At 41.6% G+C, this 23989-nt stretch overlaps 1 protein-coding gene across 1 annotated transcript; it reads left to right on the plus strand.

The window, feature by feature from the left end:
* The first annotated feature begins 10799 nt into the window (after positions 1–10799).
* On the plus strand, positions 10800–23915 carry MTHFD2 (methylenetetrahydrofolate dehydrogenase (NADP+ dependent) 2, methenyltetrahydrofolate cyclohydrolase). Its single transcript, XM_045446572.1, has 8 exons — positions 10800–10990; positions 16138–16322; positions 18123–18245; positions 19140–19292; positions 19765–19872; positions 20734–20826; positions 21205–21330; positions 22797–23915. Exons 1-8 carry the CDS (start codon positions 10890–10892, stop codon positions 22958–22960), a joined length of 1053 nt encoding a protein of 350 aa, XP_045302528.1. The 5' UTR covers positions 10800–10889; the 3' UTR covers positions 22961–23915.
* Positions 23916–23989: the final 74 nt, after the last annotated feature.

Below are 23989 nucleotides of genomic sequence, written 5' to 3' on the forward strand. Positions count from 1 at the left end.
TAACTGATGCAGTCCTTGAATTTCAGTAGTTTTTGTGTGCTTGGGAAGTAGTTGGCCTAGAAAGTACATGCTCACTGTTTTTTGTTTTGGTTTTTTGTCTTTCTCCACCATGGGTTTCCCCAGAGGAGAACACTTTTGATCAAATGACTGTGAAATGACCATATATGGCAGTACATATGTTCTGGGAGGGATGGAAGTGCCTGGATTCTTCCCCCAGATACTTTTACAAGGAAACCGTGTGGGAAAACCACAGAAATATATCACTAGGATACTGGAGTGAAAGCCAAGGAAAGTCCTATGCTGGTTCTGTATCCTTGGCTTCTGAGAAAGAACGTAGCCTTTAAATGCTAGAGCAGTGGTAAACTGCTAGGTCTATGTGTTTTGGATACCCATGTGTTTTCTATGAGAATTTTTATACAGTATTTTCAGAAAGTTGTACACATGTTCTCTCTCTCTCTCTCTCAGACACACACACACACACACACACACACACACACACAATTATTCTAGACCATGTAGTCTCATAGAAATATAATGTGAGCCACATGTGCAATTTAAAGCTTTCTAGTATGTGTATATATATATATATATATATATATATATATATATATATACATTTTTTAAAGTTTATTTTGAGAGAGACCGAGAGAATGTGAGTGGGGGAGGGGCAGAAAGAGGGAGAATCTCAAGTAGTCTCCACGATGTCAGCACAGAGCCCGACTTGGGGCTTCAACTGTGAGATCGTGACCTGAGCCGAAATCAAGAGTTGGATGCTCAACTGACTGAGCCACCCAGGGTCCCCTCTAGTATACATCTTTTAAAAAGCAAAAATAGGGGCGCCTGGGTGGCACAGTCGGTTGAGCGTCCGACTTCAGCCAGGTCACGATCTCGCGGTCCGGGAGTTCGAGCCCCGCGTCGGGCTCTGGGCTGATGGCTCGGAGCCTGGAGCCTGTTTCCGATTCTGTGTCTCCCTCTCTCTCTGCCCCTCCCCCGTTCATGCTCTGTCTCTCTCTGTCCTAAAAATAAATAAACGTTGAAAAAAAAATTAAAAAAAAAAAAAGCAAAAATAAACACAAACAAAAAACCCAGGTGGAATTAATCTTGACAATATATTTTACTTAACCCAATATACCCCAAATAATGTGATTTTGATATGGAATCAATTTTTAAATTTTGAATGAGATATTTTTCTCTTTTTCATTCTAAGTCATCAAAATATGATATGAGTTTATTTTACATCTACACACAGCGCGATTCAGACTATCCACATTTCAAGTGCTCAGCAGCCACAGGTGGCTAGTGGCTGCCATATGGGACAGTGCAATTCTAGATCATCTGTATGATCCCCCAACAATACAATTTCAGTACCATGGGTCCATTTGTGCTTGCTCTCGTTGGTACCAAAGTGCCAAGTTGTTAGGAGCTGATGAAACATTAACAGGAGCAAATGATATGAAAACAACACATCAGCACCAAGTGACAGCTCCCTGATGCCATGGCGGAGTGAAGAAACCAAGGGAAAGGAAAATTGTAGGAGAATAGAGTCATAGCTCAGGAAATGGTGGTGCAGGACGCCCAGAGCCCTGTACCTGGCACGACCACACTCATGTTGCAGGTGATTCCATTTCATCCAAGTGTAATCTGTCACATTAAGTAATGATGGTATTTTGATTTTATTAACTTTAGTAGTTTTGTTGGTGTTTAATTTAGAACTGTGTGATTTGATAGCTGTAAAAAGCTATAAACATAAAAATACTTCTGTATTTATACTTTTATATTATTAAGTAATATAATTACCCTGAAAATATTTCTAAACAGCATGGGGAGAAAGGAATCCATGAAAGTTCTTCCCCCTCTTAATGGTTTGTTCTTTAAGTTGGGCCTAACCCCTGATGATATGAAAAGCTACCTATTTATTAGAAAACCTTTCAGGATAACTAGATTTGGGGATGAGAGAAGCGAGGAGTCTCAGGGATTTGGGAAAAAACAAAAACACACATAGGTCAATATGAGACCAGGATATCAATATAGTTCACTTAGGAATCAGAGATAAGATTTCTGAGTTGGGGGAGGGAGATATCGAGCTAATTGTCAATTGCTACAGGGCAATCGCCCCCCCCTCCCAGCTGACACCCACAGCCTATAGTTTACAAAGACAAGGGGAGTTTCACTCCATCCTTGGCTCAGTTGGCTAAAGAGATCCTAGCCCACCATCTGTTCACAGCAGATGCTGAAAGCAGAAGCTATAAGCAGTAAATTATAAAGTAGCCAGTATTGCCTTTTCTGAACCTCTCCCAACCCCCCCCAACCCCATTCATCACGCAGTTCCCCTTTCCAGCTCCCTCGAACAGAATTTGCAACCTTGCATTTTCATTCTGTGTAAGTGTCCTGTCTCATCATTTGCAAAACTCCAACTTTGCAGTGACAACCTCACCCACACGTGGGGCCTCTTCCTACATGGCTCACAGCAAAGTTCCTGCCCTTCCCAGTGATGCTAGTCAGCAGCAGCTTGTGTTTTAGCCCCCCCTCACAAGTGAGTGGGAAAAGACAGGCAGTCAAGTTGCTAAGCTGCCCCTGGCCGTTATCTCAGGACTCAGGTGGCAGATTGTGACAGAGAAATCCCAACTGAGCAGACACCGAAAACACTCAGCAAAGAAGCTGGGTGAAAGTTTCCACTTTGAAAATATCTTAAGTCTATGGTCAGACCTCTGTAAGTCACATAGACTGGTGAATAAAATACATGGGCAGGGCCCAGATGGCTTAGTCGGTTAAGCATCTGACTTCTGCTCAGGTCATAATCTCATGGTTTGTGGGTTCATGGAACCCACTTCGGATCTTCCGTCCCCCCCTCTGCCCCTCCCCCCCCAAAATAAATAAACATTTAAAAATAAATAAATAAAATACATAGTCCTGGTCCTCCTGGAGCACACATTTGGTTGGAGAAGATAGATATTGATCAAATAATCACATAACTACTATTAGGAAGAAAAGCACAGAATGCATCAAGAGCATTCAGAGAGTCTAATCAGAGACATGTAAGAGAGACCGGAGAGTCTTGGGAGATGCTATTGAAGCCGAGCCCCCAGAAGATGAGTTGGCCAACTGAAGAGCCAGAGAAGAGGATCTGCTCTGAGCCAGCAGCATTCACAAAGGCTTTGAAGCAGGTAAGAGTTTGCTGTGATCAAGGCTGTGAAAGAAACCAGTGTGATGAGAGTGTGGCAGGCAAGAAGAAAGGTGAAGGGGGCTAAAGGCAGCCACAAGAATCTTGGATCTTATTTGAAGTAAGGTGGCCAGCCATCGAGAGGTTTTCAGGAGAAGGATGGTGCCAGCTACACTGTGAAATACTGAATCAGTTAAGAGGCTAGTGCTGTTGTCTGGGCAGGAGATGGAGTTGACCCAGACTAGAGCGATGGAGAGAGGTGGATGGAACTGAGGCCTATTCTGGAGAAAGAATATACAGGTCTCAGTGAAGAGCTGGGTGTGACTCAAGGCTGAGTCCTGTGTTTCTGGCACAAACAACTAGCTGGTAGCTGGTTTTTCCCAATGACTAAGATAGAAAAGACTAGGAGGAAAATCAGCTTTGGGGGTAGATCAGGAGTTGTATTTTGAATGTATTAACTCTGAAATGTGGATGATACGGATAGACACAGATGTGGAGCTCACAGAAGAGACCAGGATGGAGATAAACTTGGGGGTTAGCAGCATAGAGATAGTCACAGCCATGGCTGAGAATAAAATAGCCGAGGGGAGAGTGGAGAATGCCAGGATAGAACCTGATATTTAAAGGCCACATAGAGGAGAAGAAACTGGCAAAGGACTTTGAGAGGAAGAAGCCAGAGAAGTAGAAGGGAAACTAGGAGGGGATGTTATGAAAGCAAGAGAAGAGTGTTGAAGAATAAGAGAGGGGGTCAACCCTGTTGAGTGATCTTGAAGGTTCCGGTAAGATGAAGACTAAAGGGAAAGTCTATGAAAGCAGCGACTATGGGGAAATCTGATTCTCGTCTTCAGGTTCCACCACAGTGATTCAGGACAGAGGCCTTGTAACTGCCTACATGTTCGGGAAGGGACTGGGGCAGGAACCAGATGTACTGATGAAAACTTCTGTCACCCAGGCATGGCTTGCAGTACTCACCGAAGAGTAGCAGCTTTCTCTGAAAGCATACTCTTTCTTGAGTGAGCAATAGTGACAAAATTCAGGTCAAGTTGCTTTCTGTCATGGAGAGATCCCAGTGACCCTAAAGTTTATAATGCCTCTTCTCTTACATTTTTTTCAGCATTTTACTTTGCTCTGCCACTGACCAGCTGTGCACCTAGGCCAAGTTATTTCACCTCTTTGTGTCTTACTTTTCTCATCTGTAAAATAAGGGTAATAATAGGATAGGTATGAGGATTGGATAATACATGTAAAACACAACTGTGCCTAGTATATGCTGCTATTATTAGTCTCAGAAACCAAAGTTTGGGTTGCTGACTTCTTTCCTATTCTCTTAATTTTCAAAAACTAATTTTCTTGTGTCTTGAAAAAAGAAAGGAAAGGAATTTGAAAAATAGTCTGCTATTTACTAGCCATGTGATTTTGGCAAAGTTACTAGCCTCTCTGTGCCTCAGTTTCTTGACTAGAAAATGGGAATATTGTAGCATACTACTTTAGAGGGTTATTATGAGGCTTAAATGAGTTATTAAGCATAAAGCATTTAGTTTATTTATTTTTTTTAGTATTTATTTTTGAGACAAAGAGACAGAAAGAATGTGAGCAGGGGAGGGGCAGAGAGAGAGGGAGACACAGAATCTGAAGCAGGCTCCAGGCTCTGAGCTGTCAACATAGAGCCCAATGCGGAGCTCGAACTCACAAACTGTGAGATCATGACCTGAGCTGAAGTCGAATGCTTAACCAACTGAGCCACCCAGACGCCCCTAAGCATAAAGCATTTAGAACATAAAGCCTGGCACACAGTGTTAGTTATGTTGTTCTCTGCAGCAAATCACTCCCCTCAATATTACTACCACCTTTAATCTTGAATGGAATAAAATCAGGACAAATAGAAAATGTGTTGAATTATGTTCACGATAAAATACAAGAGGTAATTGATTTATAATTAATCATAAGGAAATAATAAGCAAGAACATGATGGACTGGCATCTAAGTACTGATGTTTGGAAGACCAACAGTATTTTACATAACAATTCTTGATTGGTGCTGCTCTCAGAATCATGTATTTTTAACCACTTTGGTAAAGCATCATCTCTGTATTCTTTTTTTTTAATGTTTATTTATCTATTTTGAGGGAGAAAGAGAGAGAGTGAGAAGGGGAGGAGCAGAGAGAGAGAGGGAGAGAGTAAATCTCAAGCCGACACCACGGACTCGGGGCTTGATCCCACAAACTGCGAAAACATGACCTGAGCCAAAATCAAGTCAGACACTTAACCAACTGAGCCACTCAGGCGCCCCTCACCTCTATTCTTTTTTTTTTGGGGGGGGGGGGTGGGGGTGCAAGTGAGTGAGGGGCAGAGAGAGAGAGAGAGAGAAATGGGGCTCTTGTTCACCTGAAGCGGAGCTCGTGTTCACCCCATGTGGGACTTGAACTCACGAACCATGAAGTTGGGATTCTCCTGGCACAGAACAAATGCTCAATAAGTGGTAGGTGATATTAGAGCAGGGGCTCTGGAGCCAGCCTGTTCAGCCCCTGCCCCTTCCCTTACTAGCTCTGTGAACTTGGACACATTCCTTAAACCTCCTGTGCCTCATTTCCTCTATCTGTATGATGGAGATAGTAATAGCACTTACTTCATGGGGTAAATGTGAGAATTACATAGGATAATATACACAAAATGCTTAAAACAGTGTCTGACACATAGTCAGTGTTCAGTAAAGGTTAGCTATGACAAGAATGATTATTAATAGATGTTTGGTCATTCCTATGCTTTGTGCTTGCATGAATGAGATGAGTCATGAGATATGAATTCTCTTATAAATAAGGCCACACTGTATTGGAGGAGATAGACAGGTGCAAAATAATCTCAAGATGTCATTCTGAGGGCTGAAAGAAGATAGTCCTATATGCTGTGACAGTCCAGAGGAGAGGGCAGTTCATACTGCCAGTCCAAGTTGTGTTGGAGCAAAGATTTGTTGGGGCACCTGGCTGGTTCAGTCAGTTAAGCGTCCGACTCTTGGTTTCAGCCTCAGGTCATGATCTCATGGTTCATGGGTTTGAGCCCTGCACTGGGCTCTTGTGCTGACAGTGTGGAACCTGCTTGGGATTCTCTCCTCTCCCTCTCTCTCTGCTCCTCCCCCACACTCTCTCTCTCTCTCAAAATAAAATAAACTTTAAAAAAATTTTGATTTTGCCTGTGTGTGGTCCCGATTCTTCCTTATGTGTCGGTGAAACATTTGGGGCCACTCAAAGTGAAGACCAGACATGCCAGGGTGACTATGTGGGTTGAGCATCCGATTTGGGCTTAGGTCATGATCCCAGGGTCATGAGATCAAGCCCCGAGTCAGTGCAGAGTCAGCTTGGGATCCTCTCTCTCCCTCTGCCCCTGCCTCCGCCCCCCGCCCACGCACCTGTGCTGTCTCTAAAAAAAGAAAGAAAGAAAGAAAAATCTCTCTATCCCTCTCCTTCTGCCCCTCCCTTGCTCACACACTCTCACTCTCTCTCTCAAAAAAAAGTGAAGACAAAGACACAGGCAAAGCTTTTAAGTCAGGCAGACTGGGGGTGCAGCCTTGAGGGATGAACAGCAGTGGTTCTTGGGAGCAGAGAGAGGAGGCCAACCAAACACCAGGTAGAAGTGAAGTACTGAGTGGAGGGCAGAGCAAAGGAAGAGGAGAGCAGAAAGGCTAGGTGAGCCTGACTATAGAAGGGCTTGAGAACCTGCACCCCACAGGATCTGGACTAAAAATCAAAGCGTAAAGTATTTTTGTTAAATAAATGATATTTCAATATGGGGGAGCATAGAAGTAAATCCTTGTGTTGAATATATTAAAAATATTATGGGGGCACCTTGTGGCTCACTCGGTTGAGTGTCCAACTTCGGCTCAGGTCACGATCTCGCTTTTCGTGAGTTCCAACCCCACATTGGGCTCTGTGCTGGCAGTGCAGAGCCCGTTTCGGATCCTCTGTCTCCCTCTCTCTCTGCCCCTCCCTGCTCGTGCTTTCTCTCCCTCTCTCAAAAATAAATAAACATTAAAAACATTATAATAATGTTCTCATGGTTTCACTCTTGAGAGTTCACAGTTGGGGAAAAGAGAATTTTCAAAATCTGTTCAGAGGGTTAGGTGTCCAGACATCTGGGCATGTCTGTTTGCTTTCCCTCTTCACAGCCACCACTGTAAGATCCAGGTGACTGGAAGGGCCTCTTCACTGTAGCTGACTGGGCACAGGTTCTGCGAGTCCTCTGACCCATACGGCAGTTCATATCTGCTGTCTAGAGTGTTCTCGGTACCACATACTTTTTTTTCTTACTTCTTTTCTTGTTCACTGTACGTCTACCTTACCCCCAAGCACCATGAGAGTGTGAAATCTTACTGGTCTTTTTCTTTTTTTTAATTCTGGAATAATTTTAGACACACAAAAAGGTTGCAGGAAAAGTTCAGATAATGCTTGTATGCTCTTCACCCATTTCCCAGTTGTTAATATGTTACATTTGCCACATGCTTTATCAGTTTGTCTTCATGCATATCCATTGGTAGGGACTGAATTGTGCCCTCCCCCAAATTCATATGTTAAAACCCTAATCCCCAGTACCTTAGAGTCTGACTGTATTTTGAAATAGAGCCTTTAAAACAACGAAGTTAAAAAGAGGTGGTTAGGGTGACTCCAAACCCAATCTGACTGGTGTTCTTATAAGAAGAGGAGATTAAGACGTACACAGAGAGATACCACAGGTGTACTGCCATAGAGAAAAGGCCATGTGATAACAGCGAGAAGCAGCCAGATGCAAGTCAAGGAGAGAAGCCTCAAGAGAAAACAAACAAACCAACCCTGCCAACACCTTGATCATGGACTTCCAGCCTCTAGAACTGGGAGAAAATAAATTTCTGTTGTTTAAGTTGCCCAGTCTGTGATTTTCTGTTATGACACCCCTAACAAACAAATATTTAAACAGGTAACCCTAGGGGCACCTGGGTGGCTCAGTTGGTTGAGCATCCGACTTCGGCTCAGGTCATGACCTCACGGTTCATGAGTTCGAGCCCCGCATCAGGCTCTGTGCTGACAGCTTGGAGCCTGGAGCCTGCTTCGGATGCTGTGTCTCCCCCCCTCTCTCTCTCTCTGCCCCTCCCCCCTGCACATTCTGTCTCTCTCTCTCTCTCTCTCAAAAATAAATAAATATTAGGGGCCTGGGTGGCTCAGTCAGTTAAGCGTACAACTTCAGCTCAGGTCATGACATCGCAATTTGTAAGTTTGAGCCCTGTGTAGGGCTCTGTGCTGACAGTACAGAGCCTGGAGTCTGCTTCAGATTCTGTGTCTCCCTCTCTCTCTATCCCTTCCCTGCTCATGCTCTGCCTCTCTCTCTCTCAAAAATAAATAAACATTAAATTTAAAAATAAATAAATAGGGGCGCCTCAGTGGCTCAGTCATTTGAGCGTCCGACTTCGGCTCAGGTCATGATCTCATGGTTTGTGGGTTCAAGCCCCGCATTGGGCTGTGTGCTGACAGCTTGGAGCCTGGAGCCTGCTTCGGATCCTGTGTCTCCCTCTCTCTCTGCCCCTCCCCCATTCTCACTTTGTCTCACTCTGTCTCTGAAAAATAAATACAATAAATAAATAAATAAATAAACAAACATTAAAAAACCAGTAGGCTATTAGTAGTTAAATTTCTGTGGAGTCAAAAGTTATATGTGGGTTTTCGACTATGTGGAGTGTGCATCCCTAACCCCCCTGTTATTCAAAGGTCAACTGTATATGTATATATATATACATACATATACATACATATATATATAATATATATAATATATATATTATATATATATATAAATAATATATATATACATACATATACATATATATAATGTATATATATACATACATATATATACATACAATATACACATATATACATACAATAATACATATATATACATATATATACATACAATATACATATACATATATATACATATATATACATGTATACATATATATACATACATATATACATATATATACATATATACATGTATATATGTATACATATACATATGTATACATATATGTATGTATACGTATGTATACGTATGTATACGTATGTATACATACGTATACATACGTATACATATATACATATATACATATATACATACGTATACATACGTATACATATGTATACATATATACATATATACATGTATATATGTATACATATACATATGTATACATATATGTATGTATGCATATGTATACGTATGTATACATATGTATACATATGCATACATATATACATATATATACATATACATATATACATATATACATACAACAATACATATATATATACATACAATAATATATATATATACATACATATATATATATATAATGGGACATAATGCCCCTTTATTTCTAAAGGCAAGTACATTCTCTTATGCAACCACTATATGATTAGTTAAATCAGGAAATTACACTGATACCATGCTATTAGCTGATCTACAAAGTTTATTAATATTTTGCCAGTTTCCCTGTAATATCCTTTATAGCAAGGAGAGAGAAAAAAGAAAAATGAAACAAAGAGAAAGAAAACCATTTTTTTTTGTTCTTAATCACACATTATGTTTAATTGTCATGTCTAGACTTCTCTAATCTAGAACAGGTCCTCATTCTTTGTTTTTCATGACTTTGATATTTTTCAAAGAGTACAGGCTGCTTTTCTCGTGAATGTCTCTCAATCTTGGATTTCCTTGTGATTAGATTAATGTCCTCTAGTAAATTCCAAAATTTTAGGAATGTGGCTTTTTCCTGGACTGTTTGTTTTAACATTCCAGGTCTGTGTTCTCTCCTCTTGGTGTGTAAATGAAAAAATCTGTAACAGTTTTCAGGGGACTTAATGGCTTAGAAAAACCATTTCATTCAATTTTCAGACTTAAGATTATTAGGTGATGCATCCTCCTCAGTGCACCATGTGTTTGTCCCACTACTGATGGTCTTAACTTTGATCACTTAATTAAGGTCATGACTGTCAGGTTTCCATATTGTAAATTTACTATTTTCCCCCTTTGCTATTAATAAGTATTTTGTGGGAGAGATACTTTAAGATTATGCAAAAAGGGTGGCCAGATAAAATACAGGAAGCCCAATTTAATTTTAATTGCAGATGACCATCGAATACTATCTTAGTATAAGTATATCCCTCTTCCCAAATTATTTATCTGAAATTCAAATTTAATTGAGTGTCTTGTATTTTTACTTGCAAGATCTGGCAACCCAGTAAGTACCTACCTCGTTCCTAATCCAGTTTCACCCAGTTGTTTTGACATCTATCGGTGATCCGTTTTTACTATGATTTTGTCAAATAGTTTCTTTCTATCATTCTTCTGCATTTATTAGTTGGTATTCTGTCTATCTTCCTATCCACTCTTTACGGTGCCTGGCACACAGTAGGCGCTCAGATAATTGTTCAATGAATGAACAAACTCTTGTTCGCGTTAGCCGGGCTTCCGTGACACTAGCTGTGTTTGGCAGGGGCTTGCCTTTCTCAGCCAATCTCTGCAGGCTATCGAAGCTTCCGAGCCTTTCGGGGCCTTGCTCCTAGCTCGTCTTGCTCCAATCGTAAGCAGGACTTTACTGGGAAGGGCCCAACGGGTGCGGGCGGGAGGCGGGGCCTGCCACGCGGCCGCAGTATAATTGCGCTGCCCGCGCGCGCGCTTCTCTCCTGGCGCGGACACCGGCGCGGGTGATGGCTGCTCCTTCCCTCGTGTCCACGTTGGCCATCCGGCTGCTCCGGCCCGCGCAGAACTGCCGCCTCCGTCATCGCCCCTTCCACCTCTCGGTAGCTCGGTAAGAGGATCGGGAGCCAGGGCAGCGCCGAAAGCTGAGGGAACCGAGGGCGGGGGGCCGGCCGGGCTCCGGAGGGGCGCTGGGGGACGTTCTGCTGAGCATCTCCGTCCCGGGCGGTGGCGGGACGACGTGGCAGTCGCGCGCGGCCCCCGGCTGCGATCTGGGCCATCGTTCCGTGGGATGGGCTGATACCCGGAACCGGCCTTTCAGAGGAAGCAGGTCTCCCTCAGCCCCGGGGCGTCGCCCTCTCTTGGGGTCAGTCCGTCCGCAGGACGGGGCCCACGGTGCGGAGCGAAGGGGCAGGCGGGCTCTGGGGCGCCCCGATTAACGCAGGACTGTACCGAGGTCACTGGCCAGAACCTGCCGGCCGCCCTTGGCTGTGATGCCGAGCCGCTTGCGGAAAGCAGAGGGTACGCTTTGGCGAGCGCCGGGAAGGGCTCTGAATGAGCAGCCTTCAGTGAGAGTCCGGACCCTAGCGGCGGAGGGGGTTGGTGCAGTCTGATGAAATCCCGGAGCCGGCTTGCTCGCCGGGTACCCGCACTTCCCTCCTCCTTCGGGAGGTGGATGTGGCTCGGGCTGCTCTTCTGGCTGCCTCTTTCCCCTCCCGGGAGAATACATGTGCTGTGTTCACTCACCAGGGCTTTGATGCAGTCCACCCGGAGTTGGTCTGCCAGGCTGAGTAAACTGAAGGGTTAAATACCCAAGAAAAGGAGAGAAAGAGCTGTTTGCATTTTCTTAGGGAGGTAATAGGTTTTTTCCTGATCTTTCGGGACCTCAAACTCCGAAGGGTCTTCAGGGGGCCTGTGATTTGTCACCCTAAACCTGCGCAGTCTCACGCCCACCTTTAGAGCCTTTGCATTGCCGGCGGTCTAAGCCTTGTACCAGCAGCTCTTTCTTTCATGCAGGCATTGCGCTAAGCTGTGTGAATTCAGGGGTGATCAAGTCTTCTTTCCTTAATGGAATTCAAGGGGCAGAACACATGTGTAATTTCCAGTCAGTGTAAAAATGTTATTAGAGGCATTGCCAAGGTGCTGTTGTAACACAGAATGCGGATTAATACGTTTTTGAAAGAAGACTCAGGACACTCAAGACTTCTCTTGGTCTTACCCTGACCTGCCTTTCCAGTCCCATCTCTCATTACTGTCTGTTCACCTCCCTCTTGTCCCCTTCCTGAGTTCTGGCCATGTGTGCCTGTGGCTTTCATGACTGAAGAGATTTGTAAGGATCCTCAATTCATCACCTAGAAAACTGGACCAGTTTGTTCACTCTCCAGTAACAAATGCCCTCCTTTGACTTGCCTTTCTGAATGAGCAAGTAGGCTCTACATCTCTGAAGGCAATACTGTGTTTGGTGTTTATGGTTTCCTGGTATTGCTTTGATCAGTGCTGGCTAGTAAATGTAAAACAATGATATGTTTTATGAGTCTGTGTGTATTCCTTTTTTGGCGAAGAGGGGGTTGGCAGAGAGTTTCAGGAGCATAAACTCATGGTTGCAGAGATAGTACTATAGTTTAGGACACAGTGGGGCATAGGGAAAAATGGACTTTGGAGGCAGAGGTTTGAGTGTGTTTGAATCTTGTTTCTACTGTCCTCAGTTTCCCCTTCTATATGCCAGTGTTAGTATAATAACCCCAAGGTAACTGAGAGTAATGTATGTAAAATTCTTAGCAAAATATCTAGTATTTAATAGATGTTAGTTCCGTCCCCCTTTGTAGCTTTCTTTACTCATTACTGGTTCCATTAATTAGTAGATAACTGAAGTCTTTCTAGAATAACCTGATCAGGAATCATAAAGTGCACCTGAAAATTTTTTTATGGAAAATTACAGTGCTGTAAAGCTATTGAATTAGGAGAGTAAAGATACTACTGAGTTGGCTTTTAGTTTTGAATTTTATTTGAACAGTCCTTGTGACTTTTTTCTAGTCTGTTCATTCCTTATTTTATTTTTATTCATTCATAATCTTAATGGAAGATTTTCTAAACGCATCTGTGAAAGCATTTAATTCTTAAATAAGTGTTAGTTAATATAGTTAATACATTTTGGATTCCCTGTGGGACTAAGTTGAGCCTCTGTTTCTTTTGGGGTAGCAGTTATTTTATCTGCCCTTTGGCAAAAGAGATGATGGGAAATTAGGTAATGACTCACTGGCAGGACTGTGTTTCACATTCTGCGGAGCTGTATATGCAGAGGAAGGCTAAAACAGGTTCTGTTACAGAAGATACTCATTGTGTTGTGGCTTTGTTTTTAGTTCTTGTTACTCTTTGACAGTTTTTAAAAAGCTAATTGGCATAACATCCAGAACCTGCCTTTGGGACTTGGAACACTGGGTTCTCTCAGAACCCTGTGTCCTTAATTTGAGTATATCATTCTTAGCCCCAATGTGCTGCTATCATTTTCTCTAAGTTCATTGCTTTCAAAAGGAACCTTTTAAGGAAGGGTAGTTTAAGACTTTCTGAATATTTATACATGTGTATATACGTTTACACACATATCCTTATGAGTGTATAAGTAGATAAATATATCTATTATATATTAAGGATGTGTGTGTGTGTGTGTGTGTGTGTGTGTGTGTGTGTGTGTGTAACTCTAACCAATTTCTCCAAGGTTGGGAAATGCATTTCTGGACTGGGCATTTCTGGACTGGGGCTATTCCCCAGGAATGTTGCCAGAGGTGTTTGTGTTCAAAGCCCTTTGAATTAAGTCCCCTTCAGATGTAATTCTGAAATAGATTTGCAAATGTGAACATGTTTTCAATTCCTTAATATACCATGGGTATAATGAAGTACTATTATATACTTTGTGCTATGCTAGTATCACTACATAAAATGTGGGTAAAAGTACTTCGTTTACTCTAAAATTATATCTTTTTAATACCTCCCAAGATACAACTACAAATCAATAAAAGGTTTAAATGTAAAATTACTGCTGTACATCTAAGACATTTTCATCTGGTTTAAAGCAGGTATTTAATCTTAATACAAATGGAAAGGAAGCATGGATGGCTTAAAGACTGTTGGAGCTTTAAAATTCCATTGCAGTTAACAGTGGCATTTATGTATGTATGTATGTATTGTAACTCACCACCCTGAGAACAAGAGTCACATGCCAGCCAGACACCCCTAGTTAACAGTGGTCTTAAGAATTAATCATTTCGGGGCGCCTGGGTGGCGCAGTCGGTTGGGCGTCCGACTTCAGCCAGGTCACGATCTCGCGGTCCGTGAGTTCGAGCCCCGCGTCAGGCTCTGGGCTGATGGCTCAGAGCCTGGAGCCTGTTTCCGATTCTGTGTCTCCCTCTCTCTCTGCCCCTCCCCCGTTCATGCTCTGTCTCTCTCTGTCCCAAAAAAAATAAATAAACGTTGAAAAAAAAAATTAAAAAAAAAAAAAAGGATTAATCATTTCTGGGGCATGTATAGAGCAAGTAACTCTTGATCTTGAGGTTGTAAGTTTGAGCCCCACACTGGGTGTAGACATTACTTAAAAATAAAATCTTTAAAGGGGCGCCTGGGTGGCGCAGTCGGTTAAGCGTCCGACTTCAGCCAGGTCACGATCTCGCGGTCCGTGAGTTTGAGCCCCGCGTCAGGCTCTGGGCTGATGGCTCAGAGCCTGGAGCCTGTTTCCGATTCTGTGTCTCCCTCTCTCTCTGCCCCTCTCCCGTTCATGCTCTGTCTCTCTCTGTCCCAAAAATAAATAAACGTTGAAAAAAAAAATTTAAAAAAAAATTAAAAATAAAATCTTTAAAAAGAAAAAAAGGAATGAATCATATCTGACCTACAAGATAACTAGTACCTTGAGGTTATTATCCCTGACAATTAAATATGTGCTGTAAGGGGAAATTGTTTCGGTATTTCAAATAGTTCTGTATCTCGGCCTTGAGGTTGGAGCATTCTTCATGATACTGAGGACAAATCTAAAGGGGACAACTTGTTTACACTGAGAACTTTATGCTTAGGGAGCAGATGCTAAGAAAACCAGGAATCTTCCACATTGGAACCCAGGAAGAGCTGCATAAACAGTTCTTATCGGGAAGAGATGGCCTTTCAGAGATCTGAACATGATTTGGGGAACTGGAGGTTCTTTTGGACCCTGAGTTTTCTCATTGCCTCACCCCCAATAGCAGTTTCTGCATCTCTTGCTCTGTCTACCATGAGTGTAACTGCTGTTTTCTCTCTTTGCTTTTTTCTATGTCTTTCTTCGGGGCCTCCCACCAACAGGTCCCCTGTGGTTCTAGTGTGTGAATGTGGTTTGGGGAGAAGCTCTTACCAGTCTAGGTTAACTACCACTGCTCCCACTTTACTGAGCTTTTGTACCAACTGGACCACTGGCCTGCCTAGAAATTGTCGTCCTTGATGTCAGATACTCACTGCTAGTCGGTCAGCTGTGGAAGGGCCATGGGGTTCCGGGGTAGAGCACACTGCCACCCATGAGATGGAACCTCTACTAGTCTCCTCCCAGCCCCTATTCTTACTGGGAAAGTCTTCTCCAGGAGGGGCTGGGGGCAGCAGTTGTTATTTTGAGGTTTGACCTGTCCAGAATGTTGTTTATTGGTTTAATTGCATAACATAATTTATATATTTGAAAGCATCATAGAAATTAAAAGCCAATTGACTTAACTGGGAAATGGTTTGAAACATATGACTGGATGTGAATAACATGGGCAAAACACAAAATGGTATATAAGTGCGTAGGAAACCCTGTTTGACCTCATAGTGATGATGGGTCAAATAAAGCAATGAAAAACTTTTTTTGGTCTATCAATTTGTCATGATCAGGAGGCAGAATGGTGTAGCAGGAAGAGCCTGAACTCTGGATTCAGACAGATCTGGATTTGAGAGCCAGCTTGCCAAGTCCTCACTGTCACTTCACTCTCTGAGCTTCAGGGTGATAATGATAACTATTTCTGTCAACTTTATCTTCCTGAATATGTAGCTGGACACAGATTTACCACTTTGAACCTGGCCTGCAGATTTCCATTGTCCCTCAGATTAGGCACCATGTGTTTTAATCTACTTTTTAAGTTTGGGGTATTTAATAATATTTATTTATTTATTTATTTATTTTTAAATTTATTTATTTATTTTATAGTTTGATCTTTACTTCTCACAAAAATTTAAGCTCTCTGGTTTTGTGACTGTTGTTGCCTTCCACAGAAATGAAGCTGTTGTCATTTCTGGAAGGAAACTTGCACAGCAGATCAAGCAGGAAGTGCGGCAGGAGGTGGAAGAATGGGTGGCATCGGGCAACAAGCGGCCACACCTGAGCGTGGTTCTGGTTGGTGAAAATCCTGCGAGTCACTCCTACGTCCTCAACAAAACCAGGGCAGCGGCAGAAGTGGGTATGTGTCACTCTCAGACTCTGACTGCTGCTAAACTGTGGCTTACCTGAGGCAAACTTCATTGTCATTCATTATTTTGTCTGATTAGAAGACACAGTCAGAGGAGGCTAATGTGATTGAACTGTATCCAAAATGTTGTCATAAAGAAATCCAGCCTATCTGCTGGGGAGGTTGATAGACTAGGATGGAAGGAATATGGTTGGTATTCTTGGTGCCTTCTGGAATGTAAGCTAAATTCTGTGACATTGACAAGTGACACTAAACACAATTTACATTTGCTTCCCTTGAGCAATAATGCAAGTCTGGCTGAGATGTTTGAGTTTGATTTGGTTGAGGAGACCTCAGTGTTGTGGCCTAGAACACCGTCCTAGGCTTGAAGGAAGTGACTCTGACTTCTAGGAAATAGCTTTCAGCTTCTCCAGCAATTGAGTCCAAAGCCAATTAAATCATGCAGGTTAGAGGTGGTTAGAGTTTTGAATGTAGAAGCCGAGGGTATGGGTGATGGGAGGTTTGTGTTCTAGGTCTTGTTATACCACAGACTTCCTGGTCTCAGTTCTGCCTCTCCCTGCTCCTCTGTGGGTCAGTGGTGTGAGCCCCTGGTGCCCTTCCCTTCTGAAAGGCTGTGAAATGACATGTGGGTGGACCATGAGCTTTTAGTACACTCCGTTCATTACCACTGAGGATTGAGGCTTCCTGCCCTTTTCTTTGTTGGTTTTACTTATTTCTTTTTTTAAATTTAAATTTAGTTAACATACAGTGTGATACTGGTTTTAGGAGAAGAATTCGGTATTCATCACTTATATACTTACCCAGTGCTCGTCACAAGTGCCCTCCTTAATACCCATCACCCATCTAGCCTATCCCCCACCCGCCTCCCTCCATCAACCCTCAGATTGTTCTTGTTAAGAGTCTCTTGTGGTTTGTTTCCCTCTCTCCTTGTTCCCCTTCCCATATGTTCATCTTTTTTGTTTCTTAAATTCCACATATGAGTGAAATCATATGGGATTTGTTTTTCTCTGATTTATTTCGCTTAGCATAATACATTCTAGCTCCATCCATGTCATTGCAAATGGCAAGATTTCATTCTTTTTGATGGCCAAGTAATATTCCATGATACATGTACCACATCTTTACATTTTTTTAATGTATATTTATATTAGAGAGAGAGAAAGAGACAGTGTGCAAGTAGGGGAGGGGTAGAGAGAGACGGATACAGAATCTGAAGCAGGCTCTAGGCGCTGAGCTGTCAGCACCAGAGCCTGGTGTGGGGCTCGAACTCACGAGCCATGAGATCATGACCTGAGCCGAAGTCGGATGCTTAACTGACTGAACCACCCAGGCGTCCCTATACCACATCTTATTTATTCATCAGTCAGTGGACATTTGCTCCCCTTTTCTTTGAAAAACCTTTAGAACCTCTAGAAAATAGCAAGCTGTGGCTTTTTAAGACACTGGGAGGTAGCACAGTGCAGTGGAAAGAACATGAACTTTGGAACTGGAAGGATTGCCTTCACTGCCAACTGGCTTGTGTTTCAGTTTTGCTGAGTCTCAGTCTCCCTGTCTGTAAATTGAAGTTAATGAGGATAGTGTAGAGTAATGTATAGAATTGTCAAGCCAGCGTTCTGTAGTGTGTATATTTGTGAAGGTACCTTTTTAGGTGCCTTGGGAACTGATTCAGGCTTTTTAGCTACCAGGGTTGAGTGTGATGAAAACATTCTAGGTTAGAATACCATGGCAGGCAACATAACATTGCTCATTAAATGCCTCAATGTTTTTTTTAACCTTGAAATAATCTTATAGGAATCAACAGTGAGACAATTGTGAAACCAGCTTCAATTTCAGAGGAAGAACTGTTGAATTTAATTAATAAACTAAATAATGATGATAATGTAGATGGCCTCCTTGTTCAGCTGCCTCTTCCAGGTGAGTTTTGGGCTCCACCACTTAGAATGATTTCTGAGGAGTAGAGGATTCTTAGTTACTTTATATACCTGGCCCCTCATGTGGATTTGACTTAAAGGGAGTTACATTCAAAAGAGTGAATATTTTATTAGATATCCACAGCCCTACTCAGAATACTAATTGCTCCTTAATTTGGTATTGAGATTATTTATTTATTTATTTATTTGATTAAAAAAAATTTTTTTAATGCTTATTTATTTTTGAGAGAGAGACAGAGTGTGAGCAGGGGAGAGGCAGAGAGAGAGGGAGACACAGAATCTGAAACAGGCTCCAGGCTCTGAGCTGTCAGCACAGAGCCTGATGCAGGGCTTGGACCCACAAACTGTGAGACCTTGCCCTGAGCTTAAGTTGGATGCTTAACCGACTGAGCCACCCCAGCACCCCTATTTATTTATTTATTTTTAGGTCTTTTTTTTTTAAATTTGTTTTGAGAAAGAGACAGAGAAAGCAGGTGGGGGAAGGACAGAGAGAGAGGGAGAGAGAGAATCCCAAGCAGGCTCCATGCTGTCAGTGTGGAGCCTGATGTGGGGCTTGGACTTACGAACCATGAGATCACGACCTGAGCCAAGATCAAGAGTCAGACGCTTAACCAACTGAGCCACGCAGGCACCCCTGGTATTGAGATCTTGATACAAAATGGCATTGGAGGGAAGCAGTTGTACAAGAGGATATTGGCTTTGATATTAGCATTTGTCTTTGCCTGGTGCGTGTTCCTTCTGTGCAGACAAACAAGTAAATCACAGAGGCAAGTCGTGGAAGGGGAACTGGTTTGCATGATAAACCAGATAAGTTGGAGTCAGACCGTCGTAACTATACAACAGTGACTTAAGGCCACTGCTCTGACTTCTTTTTCAGAGCACATGGACGAGAGAAAGATCTGCAATGCCGTTTCTCCAGACAAGGATGTTGATGGCTTTCATGTAATTAATGTAGGGCGAATGTGTTTGGACCAGTATTCCATGTTACCGGCTACCCCATGGGGTGTCTGGGAAATAATTAAGCGAACTGGTAGGTCTATCCTATAGTTGTATGTCTGTGTTAACTATTATAAAAATAGTACTTACAGATGATAAAAAGTCCTACAGTAAGCAGAACGGATGCTCCGATACTCCGGCCACACATCCTCTAGTCCTGACCCCAGAGCCTACCTCTCTCTGCAGTTGCCTATTTTGACTGTTTGCCTATTTTAACTTTGTTGCTCTTTAATCCAGAAGCCCCCATAAAGGAAACTTAAGATTTGATTGTGTTGATAATGCACACTCCTATAACATTTTGTAGCTTACAGGGTGCTTTCTCTCTCTTTTTAGCCTTCACTCTATGTAGCAGGTGATAGGCCCCATTGACTGATGAGGCAACAAGCTTAGTAACTCCCTTCGTTATCACTGGTTTATGTCCAAGGCTATCTGTCTGCCTTTTTCTTTGGTGCTCATTCTAAGATAGTCTAGCACTTTTTAATGCCAATATATATATTTCTTTATAGGCATTCCGACCCTGGGGAAGAATGTGGTTGTGGCTGGGAGGTCAAAAAACGTTGGAATGCCCATTGCAATGCTACTACACACAGATGGGGCTCATGAGCGCCCTGGAGGTAAGGCAGTGGAGTTCTGAGGAGTGTTCCCTCCTCCCTTTTGTGCAAACCTTCAGAGGCTGTCCTATGTCTGTTAAACTTTGCATGTGTATTTATTGTGATTTTGTTAGCAGCTATTTGGCATATTTGGGGAATGATCTTGGTAGGACAAGCTGAACTCGTGTCACCTGAGACTTTTAAATGCCTTTATTAGGGACCTACTACAGAAATGGATATGCCTCAGAATTAAATTTGAGTTTTGAGTGTAAGCATGGTTGACGGCAATTACACATTTTCCTTTATGGCTTGGATAGTTGGGGCTAAGAAACAGTTCAAAGTTAGTATCCCATTCTATGTCATTTGATAGAAAAGAAATCTGAGACCATTGCAAAGGATTGACTTGAAAAGGCTGTAGTGTGTCATTATGTCAAGTTCTGTGAGTTTGTCTGAAAAACCTCATAAATCAGTTATCACACGTGATTATCATATGATCTTACATGATTGCATCAGAAATAATGGCAAAACTATGTACTTCCAAATATGTTTCAGCACACTTATTTTTTTAAACCTTGAGTAATTCTAGTGACATTGTGCTTAGGAAAAGTAAAATTCTTGAAAGGCTGCTAAATGGGATAAGGAATAAATTTAATTATATATGATTCAAAAGGATAGAGATAGGATGAGGGGATGAAAGTTATAAGAAATTGGGTATTAATTTCTGAAAAGTAAATGATTACTGAGCTGGCCAGAAAATATGGTACATGAATTAAGTTAATTATTTTTTTCAGAGATGGTGAATTTCTAAAATGGGTTGGTTAATTAAGACCTAATCCAATCTCAGCTTTGATTCAGAAATCAGGACATCTATGTTTTAATTCCTAGGCGATGCCACTGTTACAATATCTCATCGATACACTCCCAAAGAGCAACTGAAGAAACATACAGTTCTCGCAGACATTGTGGTCTCTGCTGCAGGTATGAACACCGGGGAGGGGATGGAAGGACAGCCCTTAGAATCTTAGAATTTGCCTGCCTCTCTGCTACCCCATTCCCATTCCTTTAGCCATGACCCTGTGAGCTGCCCACAAAGACGAGGTGGGAACTGTACGCGCGGTGTTGGTTTTTGGCTTTTCACTATAGACTTGGTGGGTAATGTTACTTCAAATGGGCCCAAATATTTCTGTTTACTGTGTGAAGTTTCAGTCATTCCTTGGTTAACAGTTTTCACAGGTTTTCACGAAATAAGCTTTTTAGTTCTTCCATGTCCCTTAAAATTGAAATCAGATAAGACTGTGACAGGTGGAATCTTTCTTTCGGTACTAGTGACCATTCCTGTCATTCCTATCTCTGCAGGCATTCCAAATCTGATCACAGCAGATATGATCAAGGAGGGAGCAGCAGTCATCGATGTGGGAATAAATAGAATTCAAGATCCCATCACTGCTAAACCCAAGTTGGTTGGAGATGTGGATTTTGAAGGTATATGGTATAATTTTCTTAAAATATAAAGTCAGTAAATACTACCTTTAATGGACACTTAGGACAGATCATCTACTTTTTCTTTAACTTTTAAACTTACATTACTCTGGGAGCGCCTGGCTGGCTCAGTTAGTAGAGCATGCGAGTCTTGATCTTGGGGTCGTTGAGTTTGAGTCCCATGATAGGGGTAGAGAGTACTTTAAAAACAACAACAACAAAAAAAACCACTTAGGTTACTCTGGTAATTTAAAATGTATCCCACATGAATTAAAGAGAAATCTTTTAAGAAATGGTAGTCATGGGGCGCCTGGGTGGCGCAGTCGGTTAAGCGTCCGACTTCAGCCAGGTCACGATCTCGCGGTCCGTGAGTTCGAGCCCCGCGTCGGGCTCTGGACTGATGGCTCAGAGCCTGGAGCCTGTTTCCGATTCTGTGTCTCCCTCTCTCTCTGCCCCTCCCCCGTTCATGCTCTCTCTCTGTCCCAAAAATAAAATAAACGTTGAAAAAAAAAAAAAAAAAAAAGAAATGGTAGTCATTCTATAATCATTTTAGGATGTTTATATCATAAGATTATGGGGACCAGCTATAAGCTTTTCAGGAAGGTGTTCATTCTTTCTTTAGGGTTACTTCATAGTTGAAATGACTTCATGACTTAACAAGTCTGAAAATTTAATGAAGTGACTTTCTGACACCATTCAGTCTCCTAGAAGGTGTTATAGATTTATCATTTTCACATTGAAAGGGGAGATCGCAAACTTGAACCTGTTAAAAATGGTCCAGGAAAAAGTCACGTTCCTGACTTTTGAAGTATACTAGTAGATTTCTCCTTTCAGTTTTTAAGGTATCATGTTTATCTCAATTTTATGCTGATAAGTCTGTTTCTAGCTTTCCATTTCTAATAAGCAATCAGACACAAGGCTAAGTGCTTAAGTATTTTTGCTTTAAGATTGCGTTAAAAAAAAATCTCACTTTCCAGAAAATTACTTTGTTTGGTGCTTTGGGTAAACAGTATATAGTTAAAGAAATCTAGTAAATAAATAGTAAAAAAATAAAATAGAATAAAATTAAGAAAGTGTTGTAGGTAGGTATTGTTAATATATTAATATTAATAACATAAAAATAATTATTATAGTTATACTTCACATATAGTTAACCCATCCAGGTATTTCTTTTGAAATTGATTTAATATGGAGGAAAAGTATGACTAGTAAATTATAGGTTATTTAAATGTATAAATATTCATTGAACAACTCCTTATTATGTGAATGTTATTTTATTAGTATGTTCAAAAAGCTTTACCCCTGAGTCATGTAGATGTGATTTTTTTTTTTTTTAATGAGTTTGAGGTTTATGAAGGTGCTTACATATATTCTTGCTTTTTCTTTAAATGCTTCTTCCATGGTATGTTAAAATGCATACATTTCCTTTGCTATAATTAAGGCAGTCTGCCTATCCTGTTTCTATATAGGCGTCAGAAAGAAAGCCGGTTACATCACTCCAGTCCCTGGGGGTGTTGGTCCCATGACAGTGGCGATGCTAATGAAGAATACCATTATTGCTGCAAAAAAGGTGCTGAGGCTTGAAGAGCGAGAAGTATTGAAGCCTAAGGAGCGTGGAGTTGCTACTAATTAACTGTTGTGTCTTCTGTCACAAACAACAGTCCAAGCCAGTTCAAGAGGCAAAACAGGCCAATAGAAATGCAATATTTTTTATTTATTTTACCGAGATGGTTTAAAATGATGCTTTGTATTTATTGAAAGCTTAAATGGTTGGGAGTTTGTGCACAGAACTCTGCAGTACCTCACCACGGAGCACGCCAGTATCATGCTGGGTCGTGTGATCCAGCCAAGAGAAGCCATCAACCTAGTGATGAACATGGAGGACATTGTCACGGTGAGAACGGATGCTTAACTTTGTCAAGACACTTCAGTTAAAATTTGCCTTTTCTAGGATTGCATTTCCCAAGTGCTATTCCAATAAGAGTTGATACTCACTTTAGGTTCCAAACCTTTTGAGTTCAACTGGTTAAACCAAAGGAAAAGTGTTGCTAGAGAAAATTAGGGAAAAGGTAAAAAGGAAGAAATGGTAATTGAGTAGAAAAAAATTACTCTAATTTACATACATAATGTATGTAAAAACTACATGTTAATGGTGTCCTAAGCTGTCATTTCATGGCTTAGTGTTGGGAAAATGTTTAGGGTGGTTCCATGTGTTGTTAGTCCTTGTTTTATGTGCATTACATTCATGAGGTTTCCCATTTTGTTCTAGGATTGAAAGGCTTATTTTATAGATTTGTGTGTATTGTCATATTTGGCTTTTCCTATATCCTTAAACTTCATTGTTACATCTTTGTACTGTTGAGGGTGTCTGTATGTTTCCTTGGTATATCTTGAAACTATTTTTGAAAAACAAAACTCGGGCTTGATAATCATTAGGGCAGCTTATAGAAGTATGCAACTTACTTTTCCACCAAAGACTTGTCAGCAGCTGCCTGCTTTGATGTAACCTGTTGGCTTTCCCCGATGGGTTTTTGAGAACTTAATATTGAATTTAATCAGACTTTCTGATTAAAAGGGTTTTCTGTGTGTGTGTGTGTGTGTGTTTCCCCGTTTTTTGTTTTTTTTTTTTAATAAAACACTTCTGACTGGTGTGGAATGAGTT

Source organism: Leopardus geoffroyi, chromosome A3 (assembly GCF_018350155.1).
Source record: "Leopardus geoffroyi isolate Oge1 chromosome A3, O.geoffroyi_Oge1_pat1.0, whole genome shotgun sequence".
Classification (NCBI taxonomy): Eukaryota; Metazoa; Chordata; class Mammalia; order Carnivora; family Felidae; genus Leopardus; species Leopardus geoffroyi.

Bases quoted from the DNA above. Each gene is read 5' to 3' on its own strand.
- MTHFD2 (XM_045446572.1), top strand. From the start codon at position 10,890: ATGGCTGCTCCTTCCCTCGTGTCCACGTTGGCCATCCGGCTGCTCCGG. The intron at 18,246-19,139 runs GTGAGTTTTGGG...CTTCTTTTTCAG, and splicing joins TGTTCAGCTGCCTCTTCCAG to AGCACATGGACGAGAGAAAG. The intron at 20,827-21,204 runs GTATGAACACCG...CTATCTCTGCAG, and splicing joins CATTGTGGTCTCTGCTGCAG to GCATTCCAAATCTGATCACA.